The 14,035-nt window shown below is 38.3% G+C and overlaps 1 protein-coding gene across 2 annotated transcripts in view; it reads right to left on the reverse strand.

Annotated features, from left to right (window-relative positions):
* Positions 1 to 8,592: 8,592 nt before the first annotated feature.
* The window catches only part of EPS15 (epidermal growth factor receptor pathway substrate 15), a 54,928-nt gene continuing 49,485 nt past the window's right edge, over positions 8,593 to 14,035 (reverse strand). For both annotated transcript variants that reach the window (XM_087929904.1, XM_026707063.2), the window contains 4 exons: positions 13,637 to 13,707; positions 12,917 to 13,079; positions 12,220 to 12,386; positions 8,593 to 10,709 (listed from right to left, as the gene is read on the reverse strand). In XM_087929904.1, the coding sequence (XP_087786030.1) occupies positions 10,563 to 10,709; positions 12,220 to 12,386; positions 12,917 to 13,079; positions 13,637 to 13,707 (548 nt within the window). In that variant the 3' untranslated portion in view covers positions 8,593 to 10,562. The remainder of the gene's footprint in view (positions 10,710 to 12,219; positions 12,387 to 12,916; positions 13,080 to 13,636; positions 13,708 to 14,035) is intronic.

Here is a 14,035-nt window from a genome sequence, read left to right on the forward strand (position 1 = left end):
ACTGTCCATCATCTCATGGGGCACCTTGAAACGACTGCTTCCCAGATTGGCTAAGAAGAGTCTTCAAGACTGCAACTTAACCCTATGTGACTACCAAGGAAGAACCATCCCAGTCATCGGAAAAGGCAAGCCTTTTATTCAATTTCAAAATTTTAAAGGTCACTTGCCTTTAGTGGTCGTGGATGGTGCCCTCCCAAGCCTGCTGGGGTTGGACTGGTTCCCTGCCCTTGGCCTCCATATAGGCGGAATCCACTCTATTGCAAATTCAGAGATGGCCGCCTTGTTCAATGACTATGCTGATGTGTTCAGCGAGGCGCTTTTAAATGTAAGCTCCTCCAATTTGGCGTTAGTGTGGCCCCAGGAATTTTCCAATCATTAATGGAAAGACTGCTTCAAGGATTACCTGGTGTAATTCCTTATTTCGATGACATTTTAATATCTGCCCCTGACAAGCCTCAGTTGCTGCAAAGAGTCAAAGGGGCCCTTGATTGTTTTAGAAAGTTTGGTCTCAAATTAAAAAAAGAGAAATGCATTATTGCCACCCCACAGGTCGAATTTTTGGGATACAGAATTGATGCCTCTGGTATTCACCCAATCAAATCCAAAGTAAGGGCTATTCACGAGGTACCCGCATCAACTAACAAAAACAAACTCCAGGCTTTTTTAGGACTTCTTAACTTCTATGCTTCATTTTTGCCACATAAGGCTTCCATTGCAGAACCCCTGCATAGACTCCTGAATAAACAATCCTCATGGCATTGGGGACCTAAGGAAGCTTATGCTTTCAATGCAGTCAAATCATTGCTTACATCTGATGCTGTTCTAATTAAATTCAACAAAAAATTGCCTTTAGTCTTAGTAGCAGATGCATCACCTTTTGGCATAGGAGCCATTTTAAGTCACAGACTGCCTAATGGTTCTGAGGCATCCATTGCCTTTTTCTCCACCTCTACCAGCACTGGTGGGGTAAGCCAGTCCAATTGGAACAGGACAGCAATTACTGTGAAAATTGAGTTTGAAAGTAGGAATTGGTAAGGCTTTGTCCAAACCATTGGCATAAGCACTATTGTTTAATACATTGTTTATCCCCAAATATCCTGAGGCTTGGCCTAGGGAGCTTTTACTGCCTAGTCCTGTGTTGGTAGTAATGAGGGACATCCCAGGGGTGAGTAAAACAAAAAACAAAAACCAGTATCTGTGACTAAGAAACGCATGTTAAAAATGAGTGGAACTTTGATTGTGATCATAAATGCTATGTTGACATTGATCCCACTCAATAATGTAATCATGGAGTACCAGAATAAGAGGAAGTGAATTTTAAAATATTGGAAGTCCTTGATGCTGTTTAAATTATTAAAAATAAAGGTTTCCCCTCTCCAGTTGTGACTCTGGCTCTAGGGGGAGGTGCTTGTCTCAGTTTCTTAGCCAAGGGAGCCAATGTTGTCCAAAGACATTTCCATGGTCATGTGGCCAGCATGATAATACACTGAGGCATATAGAATGCTATTACCTTCCCACCGAAATGGTACCTATTTATTCACATTTGCATGCTTTTGAACTGCTAAAATGGCAGAAGCTTGGGCAAGTAATGGGAGCTCACCCCATTGTACAGCACTCGGATCTTTGGACCCGTGCTGTCAGCTTTTCAGCTGACAAGTTCGTGTCTTTAACTGCTGAGGCATCATGCCCCCTATTAATAATTATAAGAACAGTTTTCTTTTTAATCATTCTGTTCCTTCTCAACATGCACAGCAGAACTAGATCCCTCCGTCTACAGTACTTGCAGACTACAGTAGTAGAGCTTCCCCGTCTCAACTTCACATTAACAGAGTGTATACAACTGTTTGTATCTAGTAACCTGCCATGTGGCATGAAAAGCAAAGCCCTCTACCTGTACTTCACTTCACATCTCATAAAAAATGGGTTCCAGATCCAAACAGCAAAAAAACGGATAATCACTTGATGGCAGCAAAGAACTGTTTTCTGTTCTACTTTGCTACCATCTGGTGATTATCCAGATTTTTGCAGGCCATATTTGGTGGCTCTAATAAAGGAAATGGCAGCAAGCTTTTGTTCTTTTTGATTCTGGCTAGCAGCAAACTAACATTATCAAATTTGCAACCTGCCTTCCCTTAATCTTTCAGGGTACATATTAGATTATACTAGGTTCTTGTATATATGCTTTAATGTGTTTTTCAGGCTCTTCCCCAGGATAGGGAGAGTAATTTTATAAAAGGCCACAACCGGCAGAGAGGCTTTATGCTATTATTTACTGATATGACTATGCAGTTTAATTTTAATAATCTGAATCAACTACTAGGTGCTCCTTGAATCCAAATTCCCCAAAAGTTGCTTTGTTCATATGTTATAGTAGAAACAATGACCAATTTAATTATACCTTAATGCCTAGTACATTTATTATGACAACATTTATTAATTATAGTGTACATTATAATTGTCATGCCAGGCACATCCCAACAGCCAAGACTGCAAAGAACCTTCCCCAAATTTTATAGTTCCTAGTAATCTATTTTGTTCAATAGTCCTATTTGCACAGCTTTGATTCTCTTTCTCTGACAAACAACTCACCAAGATTGCAATTCAAGATACCCTGGTCTTATCTATAATCAAGGTATCTGTCTACTTAGCTATGATAATAAAATATAGGATTGTACAGTACTTATTTACCAGCTAATAGGTAGTAAATGAAATTTTATCCTCTGATACATTTTGAATCTACTTCTGTATTTTAGGTTTACTTTTTTTTAACACACTTGCTTTTTATTCTGCACAATTTGCCTAGCTTTTTTCATTCCTATTTCCACAATTCTAATAAGACTTAAAAGTGATAATTAACTCTTAGAAAACTATACTATTGCATTCTCCCCAGCTCACCTGACTAAAAAAAATGCTTCAAGACCACAGGCCCATCTACATTCTGTATTAACTAGCTCTTTAGATGTGCATATGATTTCAGTTCATTTGTACAGTTGTCACCTTACCTGCATCTGCTCCATATTTACATTATTTATAAGCAATGTATATCTGCCAATCATTAGACAGATCAAACTTCAGCCAATTAATAATCCATAATTAATATTTTTTCTTGATTTGCAGTAACAGACTGAACAAACTAACCATACTCTCTCTTGGTTTGAAATAAGTCAAATACGACTATATGGTCTCTGCAATAATTCAGCAACAGTTAGATAATAATAGAGGTTCAGAAAACTTATGAAAATATGGTTAATTTTTGAATCAATATAGTAAGTAAACCTATATAGCCATAGTCTGCTTTCCGTAATACATTTCCATAAAATATTCCAAGTAGCTTGCAATCAGAAAGAAGGCAAAAGGAAGGAGAAACAGTGCTCAATCATTAAAAATACAGCAATTTGTCTTCAACCTCAGTAAAGACCAATAATATGAAAGTTCAACTGGTGCTTATTCACAAACCCATTGCTAACCAAAAACTTCACTGGTTGATTTTTTTTTCTGCCTGCCATCATGCTCGTGCTGTTGAAAGCAGAAGGCATGAAAAATCGGGGAAACAGCCATCCCCGGAAATAAAGGACCAACACCCCACCTTCGTATCTACTTAGGCTGTTTGGCTTCTCTCCCCTTTCTCCGCGGGTGCTGCGCATTCATCGGACCCGGCAGGGAAGCGCTTGTCAGATCTGAACTGGCTACGGGAGATTTTCCTCTCAAAATCCAGAGGGCGCTTGAAGCCGGCCTTCTTATTTCCCCCGCAGCTTGAAAGCCAGCGCCTTGCAGTCTTCACAATAGAAACGTAGTTCTGTTATGCTTCTCCTGCCGGTTGGGCTCCACCTCTTCTAGCTTCTTCAAAGGGGCCGCTTCTAGAGGGATCGGCTACAAGAAAGAGCCGCTGGGTAGCGACGTCTTGGCTCTTCTATGTCCACCAACTTTGGCCAGGAGGCCCTTTGCGTGTGATCAGGGTGTGGCGCCAGTCCAGAGGGAGCTTTTAGGCTTAAACACAAGCGGAAAAGACCCAAGCCAGGCTTCATCAATTTACTGCGTCTCTGAAATGCCCAAGAATAATACATTCTGTCTTTTCTCTTTGTTTCCTTCTTGTTGGAGGGAAGACTGAAGAGTTCCTGACTGGATCCATCAACCAAGAGGAAGGTTTCTTCTTTTTTTAAATGAAAGATGGGTTCATTTAATTATTAGTGTTTTCCGCATTGGTATTAGATTTACAAGTTTTGTCATTGGGAGGGGAGGATAAATCTATAAGGTTTTAACAGGGCTGGATGGGCAGATAGTATAAAAATTAAATTCACAGGAAGAATTTAAAAGTAGTTCAGGGAAAAGAAAACATGCAACGCTCTCTTTATGCTGAATAGCAAATACCTGATGTATGAATTAAGCCATAGTTATTCTGCTCGTACTTGTTTTAATCATAATTTATCTTTCACATGCATATTTACATACTTAGCCATCAATAAGCCATTGGATTGCTTATTGTACCCTATGACTATCATTAAGTGTTGTACCTTATGATTCTTGACTCTAGACGAATGTATCTTTTCTTTTATGTATACTGAGAGTATTTGCACCAAGACAAATTCCTTGTGTCCAACCACGCTTGGCCAATAAAGAATTCTATTCTATTCAAAGACAATTTTAATTGTCCAGTCTAGAAATCATTTTAGCTCTTCCATTTTAGCAAAAAGTTCAGGTTTAGTATTCAAAAAATGCTTGTCAATTTATCTTCCATTGTGGTAACTTCAATATATATGCATGTTATACACATCTAATAAACTTGATGGACAATAAAATAGTATCCTATGAATTTATCTATCATAGATATATTATTTTGAAGTGGTCTAACATTTACTCTCTTTCGTTTTATAACTGTAATGATATGTGGCAATGACCTTTGAAGATGGGATGAAGAGATGCTGCCTAGGAAATGGACAGAGAAGAGTGAGCATGGTGAGCAGAACAAGAGGCTCAGAAGAGACCGCCACAAGTGGTAAGGATTTAATGGTGCGGACGGGAAAATTGTACTTTCAGACTTTCAAATTCTGTTCATATATCTTTTCTATTGGGCGGCACAGTGACTCAGCAGTTTAGATACTGGGCTTGTCAGCTGGAAACCTGGCAGCCAGGTTTGAGACCCAAGGTCCACGCGATAGGGTTAGCACCCGTCCTCGCCCTGGGTCCTGTCAACCTAGCAGTTTGAAAGCATATAAATAAATACAAGTAAATAGTACCACTTTGGTGGAAAGATAACAGCACTCTGTATTGTCATGCTGGCTACAACCATGGACATGTCTTTGGACAGCATGGCTCAATGGCCTTGAAATGGAGATGAGCACTGCCCCCTATAGTTGGCAACAACTAGCAGAGAGACCATAGCGACTCCTTACCTTTTATCTTTTCAATAAAATAGAATTAGTTTATCTGATTGTGTTTCCTGTCTGGTCTGCCTATTAAGGCTAACAATAACTTTCATGCCCTTTATTAATAAATATTTTTATATATTTCAAATTTATAATCCATAAAAGGGGAGTAAAACACAAGAGAGCCTTTCTTAACATTGGTCCCATTTAGCACTCTATACTTCTATAATCACATGATCTTCTCAGAACTTCATGTTTCTCTCTTCTAGTTATCTCTTTAACAGTCTGTCAATCAACTTAAGAGGTTCTTTCTTTCCCACAGAGATATATTGTATAGTATCTGTTTAATTTAAAAAAGTATTTTAAAGAGGCAATATTCCAAATTTAATTGTCCGTTTAGGCTATTTTTTTAAACTTTTATTTTAAACTCCCGGCAACACTTTTGCACTTAATTTTTTTAAAAATTGTAACTGGCAGTTTCATTTTTAAAAATTTTAATATTTTGTGGATTGAAGATACACTCATGCATGGATTTAAGTGTTCTCAAGGCCTCTTTACATGCCAAATGTGCTCCATTTAAATGTGCTTTAGAAAGTGGATCAGGCGGCATCCTTTAAACAGAATTTGCACAAAGCTGCAAGCATGATGTACCATATTGGAATAGGTTAGTCTGCAAATCTAATGTCATGTTATTAGATAGTAGTTTACATATGGAGGTGTTATGTCTCACCTTTGCCAACAAAGTGAGAAGTCCAAGTTTCCAAAGGACACAAGCAGACAAGACCAGTAATGACAGGGTTAAATTCCTTTGGCCAGGCAAGTCCTTGGCAGTCTCACACAAGCTGTCTGCCAAGTCTGATAATAAAGCAAGAACATGAATCACAGGCTATCGCCACACACACAGAATCCGTTGGAGCTGCTCTCACAAATTAACACGTCCCAAACAAATTCTGAGCGAACACACCCACTTTTATTCTCTGTGGGGCGTGTCAGTCCCTCATCTCAGTCTCTAATTCGTCCTTTCCTTTTATGTTGCAACTTACACTTTTGCCTGCGCTGTTGCCTCGCATCAAGCCAGCATTCCTCCGCTTAATCCTCAGTCAGAGGCTCTGATACGTTCTCCTGATTATCTGCCGACACCTGAGGCACAATCAGGAGGGAAGGTCCTGTCAAGGAGGAAAGTCCTGGGGATGAAGGCAATTCCAAATCCTCTAACAAAGCAGGCTCAAACCTCAGAGCCAAATCCTCCTCTTCCTCATTGTCCAAGTCTGTGTCCTCTAGCAAAGCAGGCTCAAACCTCAGAGCCAAATCCTCCTCTTCCTCATTATCCAAGTCTGTGTCCTCTAATAGAGCAGGCTCAAACCTCCAAGTCACAACATGGAGGTGTGGGTGATCATGGGGGATATACGAAAAAGATGGTGCCTAGGAAATAAACAAAGGGAGGAGCTCCTAGGGGCTTGACCGTTGAAAACCTGAGAAAATCCACGCTAATTTATCAGTCAGTAAAAGGAGATGGCAGTATTTTTGAACTTTAAGACTTGCAAGACTCTATTACTGTAGCCTTATACTAAATCTAGTCATTTTCTGTCTGATTTACTTGGGAAGGCTGATACCTGGGTGTCTTTTCCTGTGGGCTTTCTCATGTGGAGCTCACCCCCACCTTGGGAGCTCATGTAGACAATTTAATGGCTTCTCTTTTGTCTGGAAAAGCTCTGTTAGCTCGGGCATATTGTCTGACCATTTGCCTCTGCCTTATCCCAGGTATTTCACAGATACATACTAGTCTGCCATGTTTCTATCCAGAAGTCAGATAAGATCAAACCACCTTGATCGCACATAATCAATTTACATGTGTTGATCATTTATAAATTCTATACTATATATGTATATGATCACATGTACATATATCTCTATACACAGAATACCTCAATATTTAAAGTTGATTTAGAAAAAAGCAAAATTTACCAATGTAATATTAGGTATCAACCAGAATTAATAACTAATGTAAAGCATCCAAAGTTACAAAAAAGTTTCAGATTGGTAGATAAGTCATTTTAATCTTTATAGTAGCATAAGTCTATCAGATCTGTTATGATAATAAGTTTTAAGGACATTTCACTTAATGACTGAATTATTATGTATTAAAACTGTGCACACTATGAAGGTTATCTAACATGTTCTCCAGACTCCACACAAGCACATTATTTTTCTGTTAAGATTTGTAGTCAGAAATGCATCTAAATTATTCTCAGAATGGACAGTCCTATTAGGCATACTGTTGGAAGCTGGGAGCAGTATAAAAGAGGTAAGTGGGAAATGAGAGCTATAGTTTTCTTAGTAAAGTGGGTTACAAATGTAAATTAAAACTATTACAAATGTAACAGAAACCAGCCAACACTCATGTATTGGTCTGCTCAGTAAGGGTAATCCATCATTTGTATCCATATGTTCATATGTGCAAATCCTCAGACATGAGGCCTCTTAAAATAGATCAAAATACATGCAAATCTCTGCTTTTCCCAAAGTGGTAATTTCAAATCTGTTGAACGCAACTCCTAGGTCATGGCAACATTTTGGGAATTGCAGAATTGATCCATCAGGAAAGTTGCAGGTTGGGTAAGGCTTGGATTAGACCGATATTGACAAAAGTAGCTCTTAACTAGATCTTAAAATAAGGAAATTTTGATACTTGGCAATAATTTGATTTCAGTGGCTGGATTAGCACATTTGTGCTAACCAATAATTTTATTTTAAGCTCAGCTTAGTGCAAGTTATAAATCCAGCCACCATTTTACTGATGCAGAAGTTTTATGGCAGACTATATTGGAACTGTATAATAATCATGTAACAATCTAAAAGGTGACTTTTCAAAAAAGGATGAATTATAAAGTTACCATGCTTTGTAATATTGAAATATAAAGATATTGAAAAGATCCTGTATTCATCCTTTTGTTGCTTTCTATTTCAGAATGAGTTTTAAAGATGGTATTCTTATGTACCATATTGGAATTGGTTGGTCTGCAAGACTAATATCATGCTAATACTGGTAGGAGAAGGCAGTTTAATCTGGAAATTGGAACATATTTCTGATATTCAGACGTATTGGTTGAACCATTTTTTACACTCTATATATATTTGTATCAGGTGATGTAATTTTTGAACAGGGAACCAAAGATGTGATGCTTTATGCCTTACATAAAACATTAAAAAAAACTCTAGGCTCATCATATATACTTAAACAGTTTAATTCATAATTACAGGCTGTATTTAGAATTTTTAAACAAAGTCTATAAATAGAGGTTAACCCCGCTTGAAAAGTTCTTACAAGCCTTTCAGAACTTTAGTAGTAATGCCGTCAAAGCTGACATAGCAGTGGTTTATTGAGATACTTTTGAGTAAAAGTTCTGTAATTATCAGTAACATAAGATGTCACATCAGGTGTCTCAGAACTTTTCATCCTATGCCTGAATGAATTAATGGTTGTGTACATATATACACATACATGTATACATGACTATGGGTGACACAGATAATGTATTGGTCCACCAAGTATACATTTAAAAGTAAGAAATGCAGTTAACCACACAATTTGTATGATTAATGCCATGAAAATCCATGAGAAAATTAAGGTTATTAATACTTGGCAAGAGGTTTTATTTTGTTTATTAGGTGTTTAAATTCTCATTTCTCAGTGCAAAAGAGAAAGTTTATTCAAACTAATATTTAAAAAATGAGGAAACACTACTTTCTTCAAAAGATTCTTGACAGCAGCATCCACAGGTAAATGGAAATATCTTATCCTGACAGTGGCAATTATGGAATCCTTTGCAGCAGCAGAAGAAAAAAAACCAATTGAGACATAAATACCTTACCATGCAGTGGGGTGGGGTGGGATGACACAGGACCACCTATTTTGTAAGCCTGCAGCCTAACTAAGCATTTCAGAGTAAAAAGGAAGATATCTGGAATGAATTCAACAGTCTGCACTATGTAACACATTATACAGAATAGGAAATAACTTATTTTCTTTAACATTCAATCTTATTTTGACTCCGTGACCACATAAGGTTATTTAATTTAAGGTGCAACCATCAGTTGGCATTCAATAAATTACACACAACAGTAACTGACTGTTGTAAGTTATCTTTTGTGCAGTCTACTTCCTACCTTATTTCAAATTCAGCTGTCAAATCACCATTTTTTTTTACATATTTCACAAAAGAAACTGGTTCTATTAGCATCAGAATTCCTGACACTGCAGTCTAATTTTGGCCAGTCTAATTTTATGATCTCCCTGGAAAACGTTTCTTTAGACTTTTAATGGGCAGGCAAAAAGGCAGTTAATTCTGTTCAATATCCAGTCCAGTATTGGAGCTTCCAGTAAAAAGAAAACAAGAAGCATAAAGCATTTCATAAGTTTAAGATGAAATGCTGTCTTTGTAAAACACAAAATATAAATTTTAATACTGTAATGCCAGACATGAATATTTCAATACAAAGCAGGATTATCAGAATTTTTAATTACCTGAATATTTGCAAGCTAGATTTTTCTTTTTAAATAACTATGGTTTGATTAACTATATCGCCAGTTTTACTTACAGGCCAAATGCAGGCCACCTGGAAGAACTAAAATAATTCAGTATTATAGGAATTGCAAATAGGACCCTTCTGAAAAGACATAAAACATGCCATCTATGAATATTTTAGAACATAAATCTCTTATATATGACCTAGCCATCTTTAAAGGACAAATGTGTTCATTACACATTTACACACACCTGCATTTTTAAAGATTTCCACGCTGCAAAGAAATTTCTATATTATACATAGAAAAAAAGGACTTTACATGAAACATATTTGTCTTTTGAAATCGTCCACAATATACTGTTGTAAATCTGCATTCAAATTTTAAAATGTAGAGTTGTCAGGGTTTTTTCGCATGTTAAAATAAGCTACTTTGGTGTAATAGTGTACAGTCCAGAAGAATTCCAAGGTAAGTACAAATGGAAAATTGCTATATTAAACAATTGCCAAATGAAAATAATGGATATGAAAAAGTTACAAATAAGATAATTGCTCAAAAAATCACATTTGCAGGATTTAAAGCCTTTTTGACTTTCCCATTCATATGTAACTTCTGATTTACTTTACATATAGCTTAGATATCCAGGGAAAAGGAGAAATATTTGAGGCAACCCTTCATGCTTCTGATATTTCAGATTTACTGAGTGCAATTGCTAGTTCTAAATCTTCTTGCTCTTGCTGCTTCAATCTTGCTAGTCGCTCTTTCTCCTCTCTCTCACTTTCTCTTTTTGCCCATTCAATCATATCTTCTTCAGTAGGATACTAAACCAGAAAAAACAGAGACTTGTTAGTAGAACAACAAGAAAAAATTTGTGAACACTGTAATATGGAAGGAATACATAACCCAGAATGGTTTTTTAAAAACTTTTGTGATGATCTTCCATCATAGTATTAGTTAGATCAGACCCCACTTCGCTTCTAACCAAAAAGGCAAAAAAGCCCCAGGTATTATCATTTGCTGAGTATACAGATGAATTATTTTTAAATATATCTATCATACAGTATACTAGTCCTGTAATTAATCACAAAAAGTAGAAAACTACATTTTGTGAAGAGTTCTGTATCATGTGGTCAATAGATTCAGAATGTTATTTACTTTGTCTCCACCTCTTTCAAGAAAATATATCAAACTACTGTCATGCAACATAACAACTAAGGATTATGCAGACATTGCAACCAGCTGCTTATTCAAATGCATGGGCAGGAAAGAAGAGGCTTACTGAATGACTGCTTGCTAAGGAAAGTGTTTGGAGCTAAGACTGTCTTGTTGCAATGTCAATTTGTAAGTCCTGCTACAGGCTGATATATGAACATTATATAATAATACTGCATGAATATGGCTAAAATAAAACCTCAGAGAACTTTCAGAATTACTATTTTATTGTTGCGTGGTGGTCAATGTGTTACTGGAATGCTAACAGCTATTTGTCTCCAAATAGATCATGATGATGTATTCTTTAAATAAGACATTACTAATACAGAAGAACTCATTCCCATCTTCAAGGTTTATAGCAGGGGTGGGCAATTAATTTCTGTCGGGGGCCACATGGAAAATCAGAGGCACCTGAGCCTCAGTGGAGGGGGATTCCCCAGGACCAAGAGATCTGAGCCGGCCGCTGCAGCTTTGGCGCGCCTCTTCCCGCCGCTCGGCTTCGCCGTCCCGTGGCGCTGGGTTCCGGAGCGCAGCCCCAAGGTCTGCCTGCCACGGTGGGGAGCCTGGAGCTGCTCAGTGGGCAGTTGGCCGAACCCCAGAGCGCTCCTTTGGCACCGCCTCCCGCGCCCCCTTCCAAATCAAACGCGGCTCAAGCGAAATCAAGTGGGGCTCCTTGGCGGCCGCAAGGGCAGCGCTCGGGGATCCTTCTCCCACAGTCACGATGGAGGGGCAGGGAGGCGAGTCGGCAGCACCCTGTGCTCCTCCCGGCTCGGCAGCTTCTCTCCCCGCGAAGGGACTGCGGCGAGACCTCAACAGGTTTCAGCTCTCTTCGCTCCGCCGGGCTCCTGCCCCCGTTTCCTGCTCCGCCTGACAAGCCCGCCAGGTGCCCTGCTCGCTCTCCGCCGCCCACCCTCCGCCTCAACCGCCTCCTCTCGACGCATCTGAAAGCAGCCAAAAAGTGGCCGCAGTTACATACGGACCAATCTTCGGCGGGCCGGATTAAAAAGACCAATGGGCTGGATGTGGCCCGCGGGCCATAGTTTGCCCACCCCTGGTTTATAGGAACATTCACTGTTCTTACAAAACAGTCATCATTTAGCTGAATATCTCCATACTTACAGCATTGAAATTAGCAAAATTGCTGGAATCCATCTCTTTGCCTACACCACTAGGAGCAAATGGATCAGCTTCCTGTACTTTGCAACCATCGGAACTTGGGAAGGTCTGAAAAGGATCGTTCAATTTAAATGATTCTGAAGACTCCAATTTGTGGATAGGTCTTTTTCCTACACCAAAATAACCAGTTAGTATAATTATGAACATGAGAATAATTTATTCAGTATATAGTATAAGTAATGCTACATATCCTAAACTCATGTGATTTTCTAAAATATTCTAAAGTTACAGGATGAGGGTTTTGAGTTGGAGAGTAGATAATGTTTGCTACTATTTTCATTATATGGAGGCTTTTGGACATGTAAAAGCAGCTCCAGGCTCCCCCACCGCGGCAGGCTAGCCATCTAATTCAAATCACAATGTTCATATTAAAAATGGTTCAAATCAGCCATCCTTATCAAATTAAATTTAGAGTTTTATTACAACAATACAAAATAGTTTCTTTATAATTTATTGCTTTGGACATTTAAAAAAATACAACCCAAACCTTTAAAAAAATGAAAATTAGTTTGTAACTCAATTGGGCATTCTTGTATTACAGAATGTGGGGAAAAATATAGGATGCTCCTTTTAGTTTCATTACATCTGAAAAAAGCTCCGTATAAACCTTAGCATTTATAGATTTAATGCTGTCTCTTACCAGGTGGGGGAGGACACGGCCTGGTAGGTGTTCCAGTTTTAGGAGGCAAAGCAGGAGGAATATCTTCATTTTTGACTGGAGCTTCCTCAAACAAATTTTTTGTTATAACTATATTGTTAGCGGTACTTGTTGCAGATGAATCAAAAGGATCCTCATTGTTTGTCTTTAAAAAAAGACAGTAAATAAACTCCATTATGCACAAGTTGGGGTATTTTGTTTTATTTACTGTTCATTATAAGCCTTATACTACTGTTGCTCCCAACTGCTGCTTACTAAGCTCCTATGAATGTCATTGATTCCCACCAGCCACAGTTTTCCACCATAAAGCAATGCTTTAATCATCTTTTTCAGGTTTACAATACAGGTAGTGCTCGACTTACAACAGTTTACTTAGTGATCATTCAAATTTACAACTGCACTGAAAAAAAGTGACTTATGACCAGGGGTGGGATTCAGCCGGTTCGGGTGAACCATGCGAGAGGCTGGTTGGTGCACACATAGCTGACTTGCCTGATCGGCGGGCCAGCACATATGCACTTACGCACACAGCTTGACTTGTTTTTATTAAGAAAACAAATAATCCCATAGTTAATGGAACATAGTTCAAAATGAGAATCAAGTTACCATTTAAGTTAAATTTACAATAATGTTTGCTGAAGTTCTGTTTTGTTCCCGAGCAATTTTATGCTTTGTCCACAAGCATTAATCATTTCAAATTACCTTTGACAAAGTGCTGAAATCAGCAAAATCACAGCCAAATGATTCATTTCCAAACAAAGATGCAAAGGGATCTGTCGTTGAAGTAAGCAAAGGAAAACATAAAAAAAGGTAAATCAATGGACTACACATGCAAGGATCTAAGAAGAGCCAATTTGGTGCAGTGGCAAGGGTGCCAGGCTAGAAACTGGGAGACCATGAGTTCTAAATATGCCTTAGGCACAGAGCCAGTTAGGTGGCCTTTGGCTGGTCATTTTTCTCTCAGACCTAGGAAAGAGGCAATAGCAAACCACTTCTGAAATTTTGCCAAGATAGTAGGGACTTGTCCAGGCAGGACTTGACACCAATTTGGAAGCACAAAAAACCAAAAACCATGCAAGATGAAAAACAAGAAGCAAATTA

The sequence above is a fragment of the Pseudonaja textilis genome, chromosome 3, assembly GCF_049901715.1.
Source record: "Pseudonaja textilis isolate UNSWEBS1 chromosome 3, rPseTex1.2, whole genome shotgun sequence".
Lineage (NCBI taxonomy): Eukaryota > Metazoa > Chordata > Lepidosauria > Squamata > Elapidae > Pseudonaja > Pseudonaja textilis.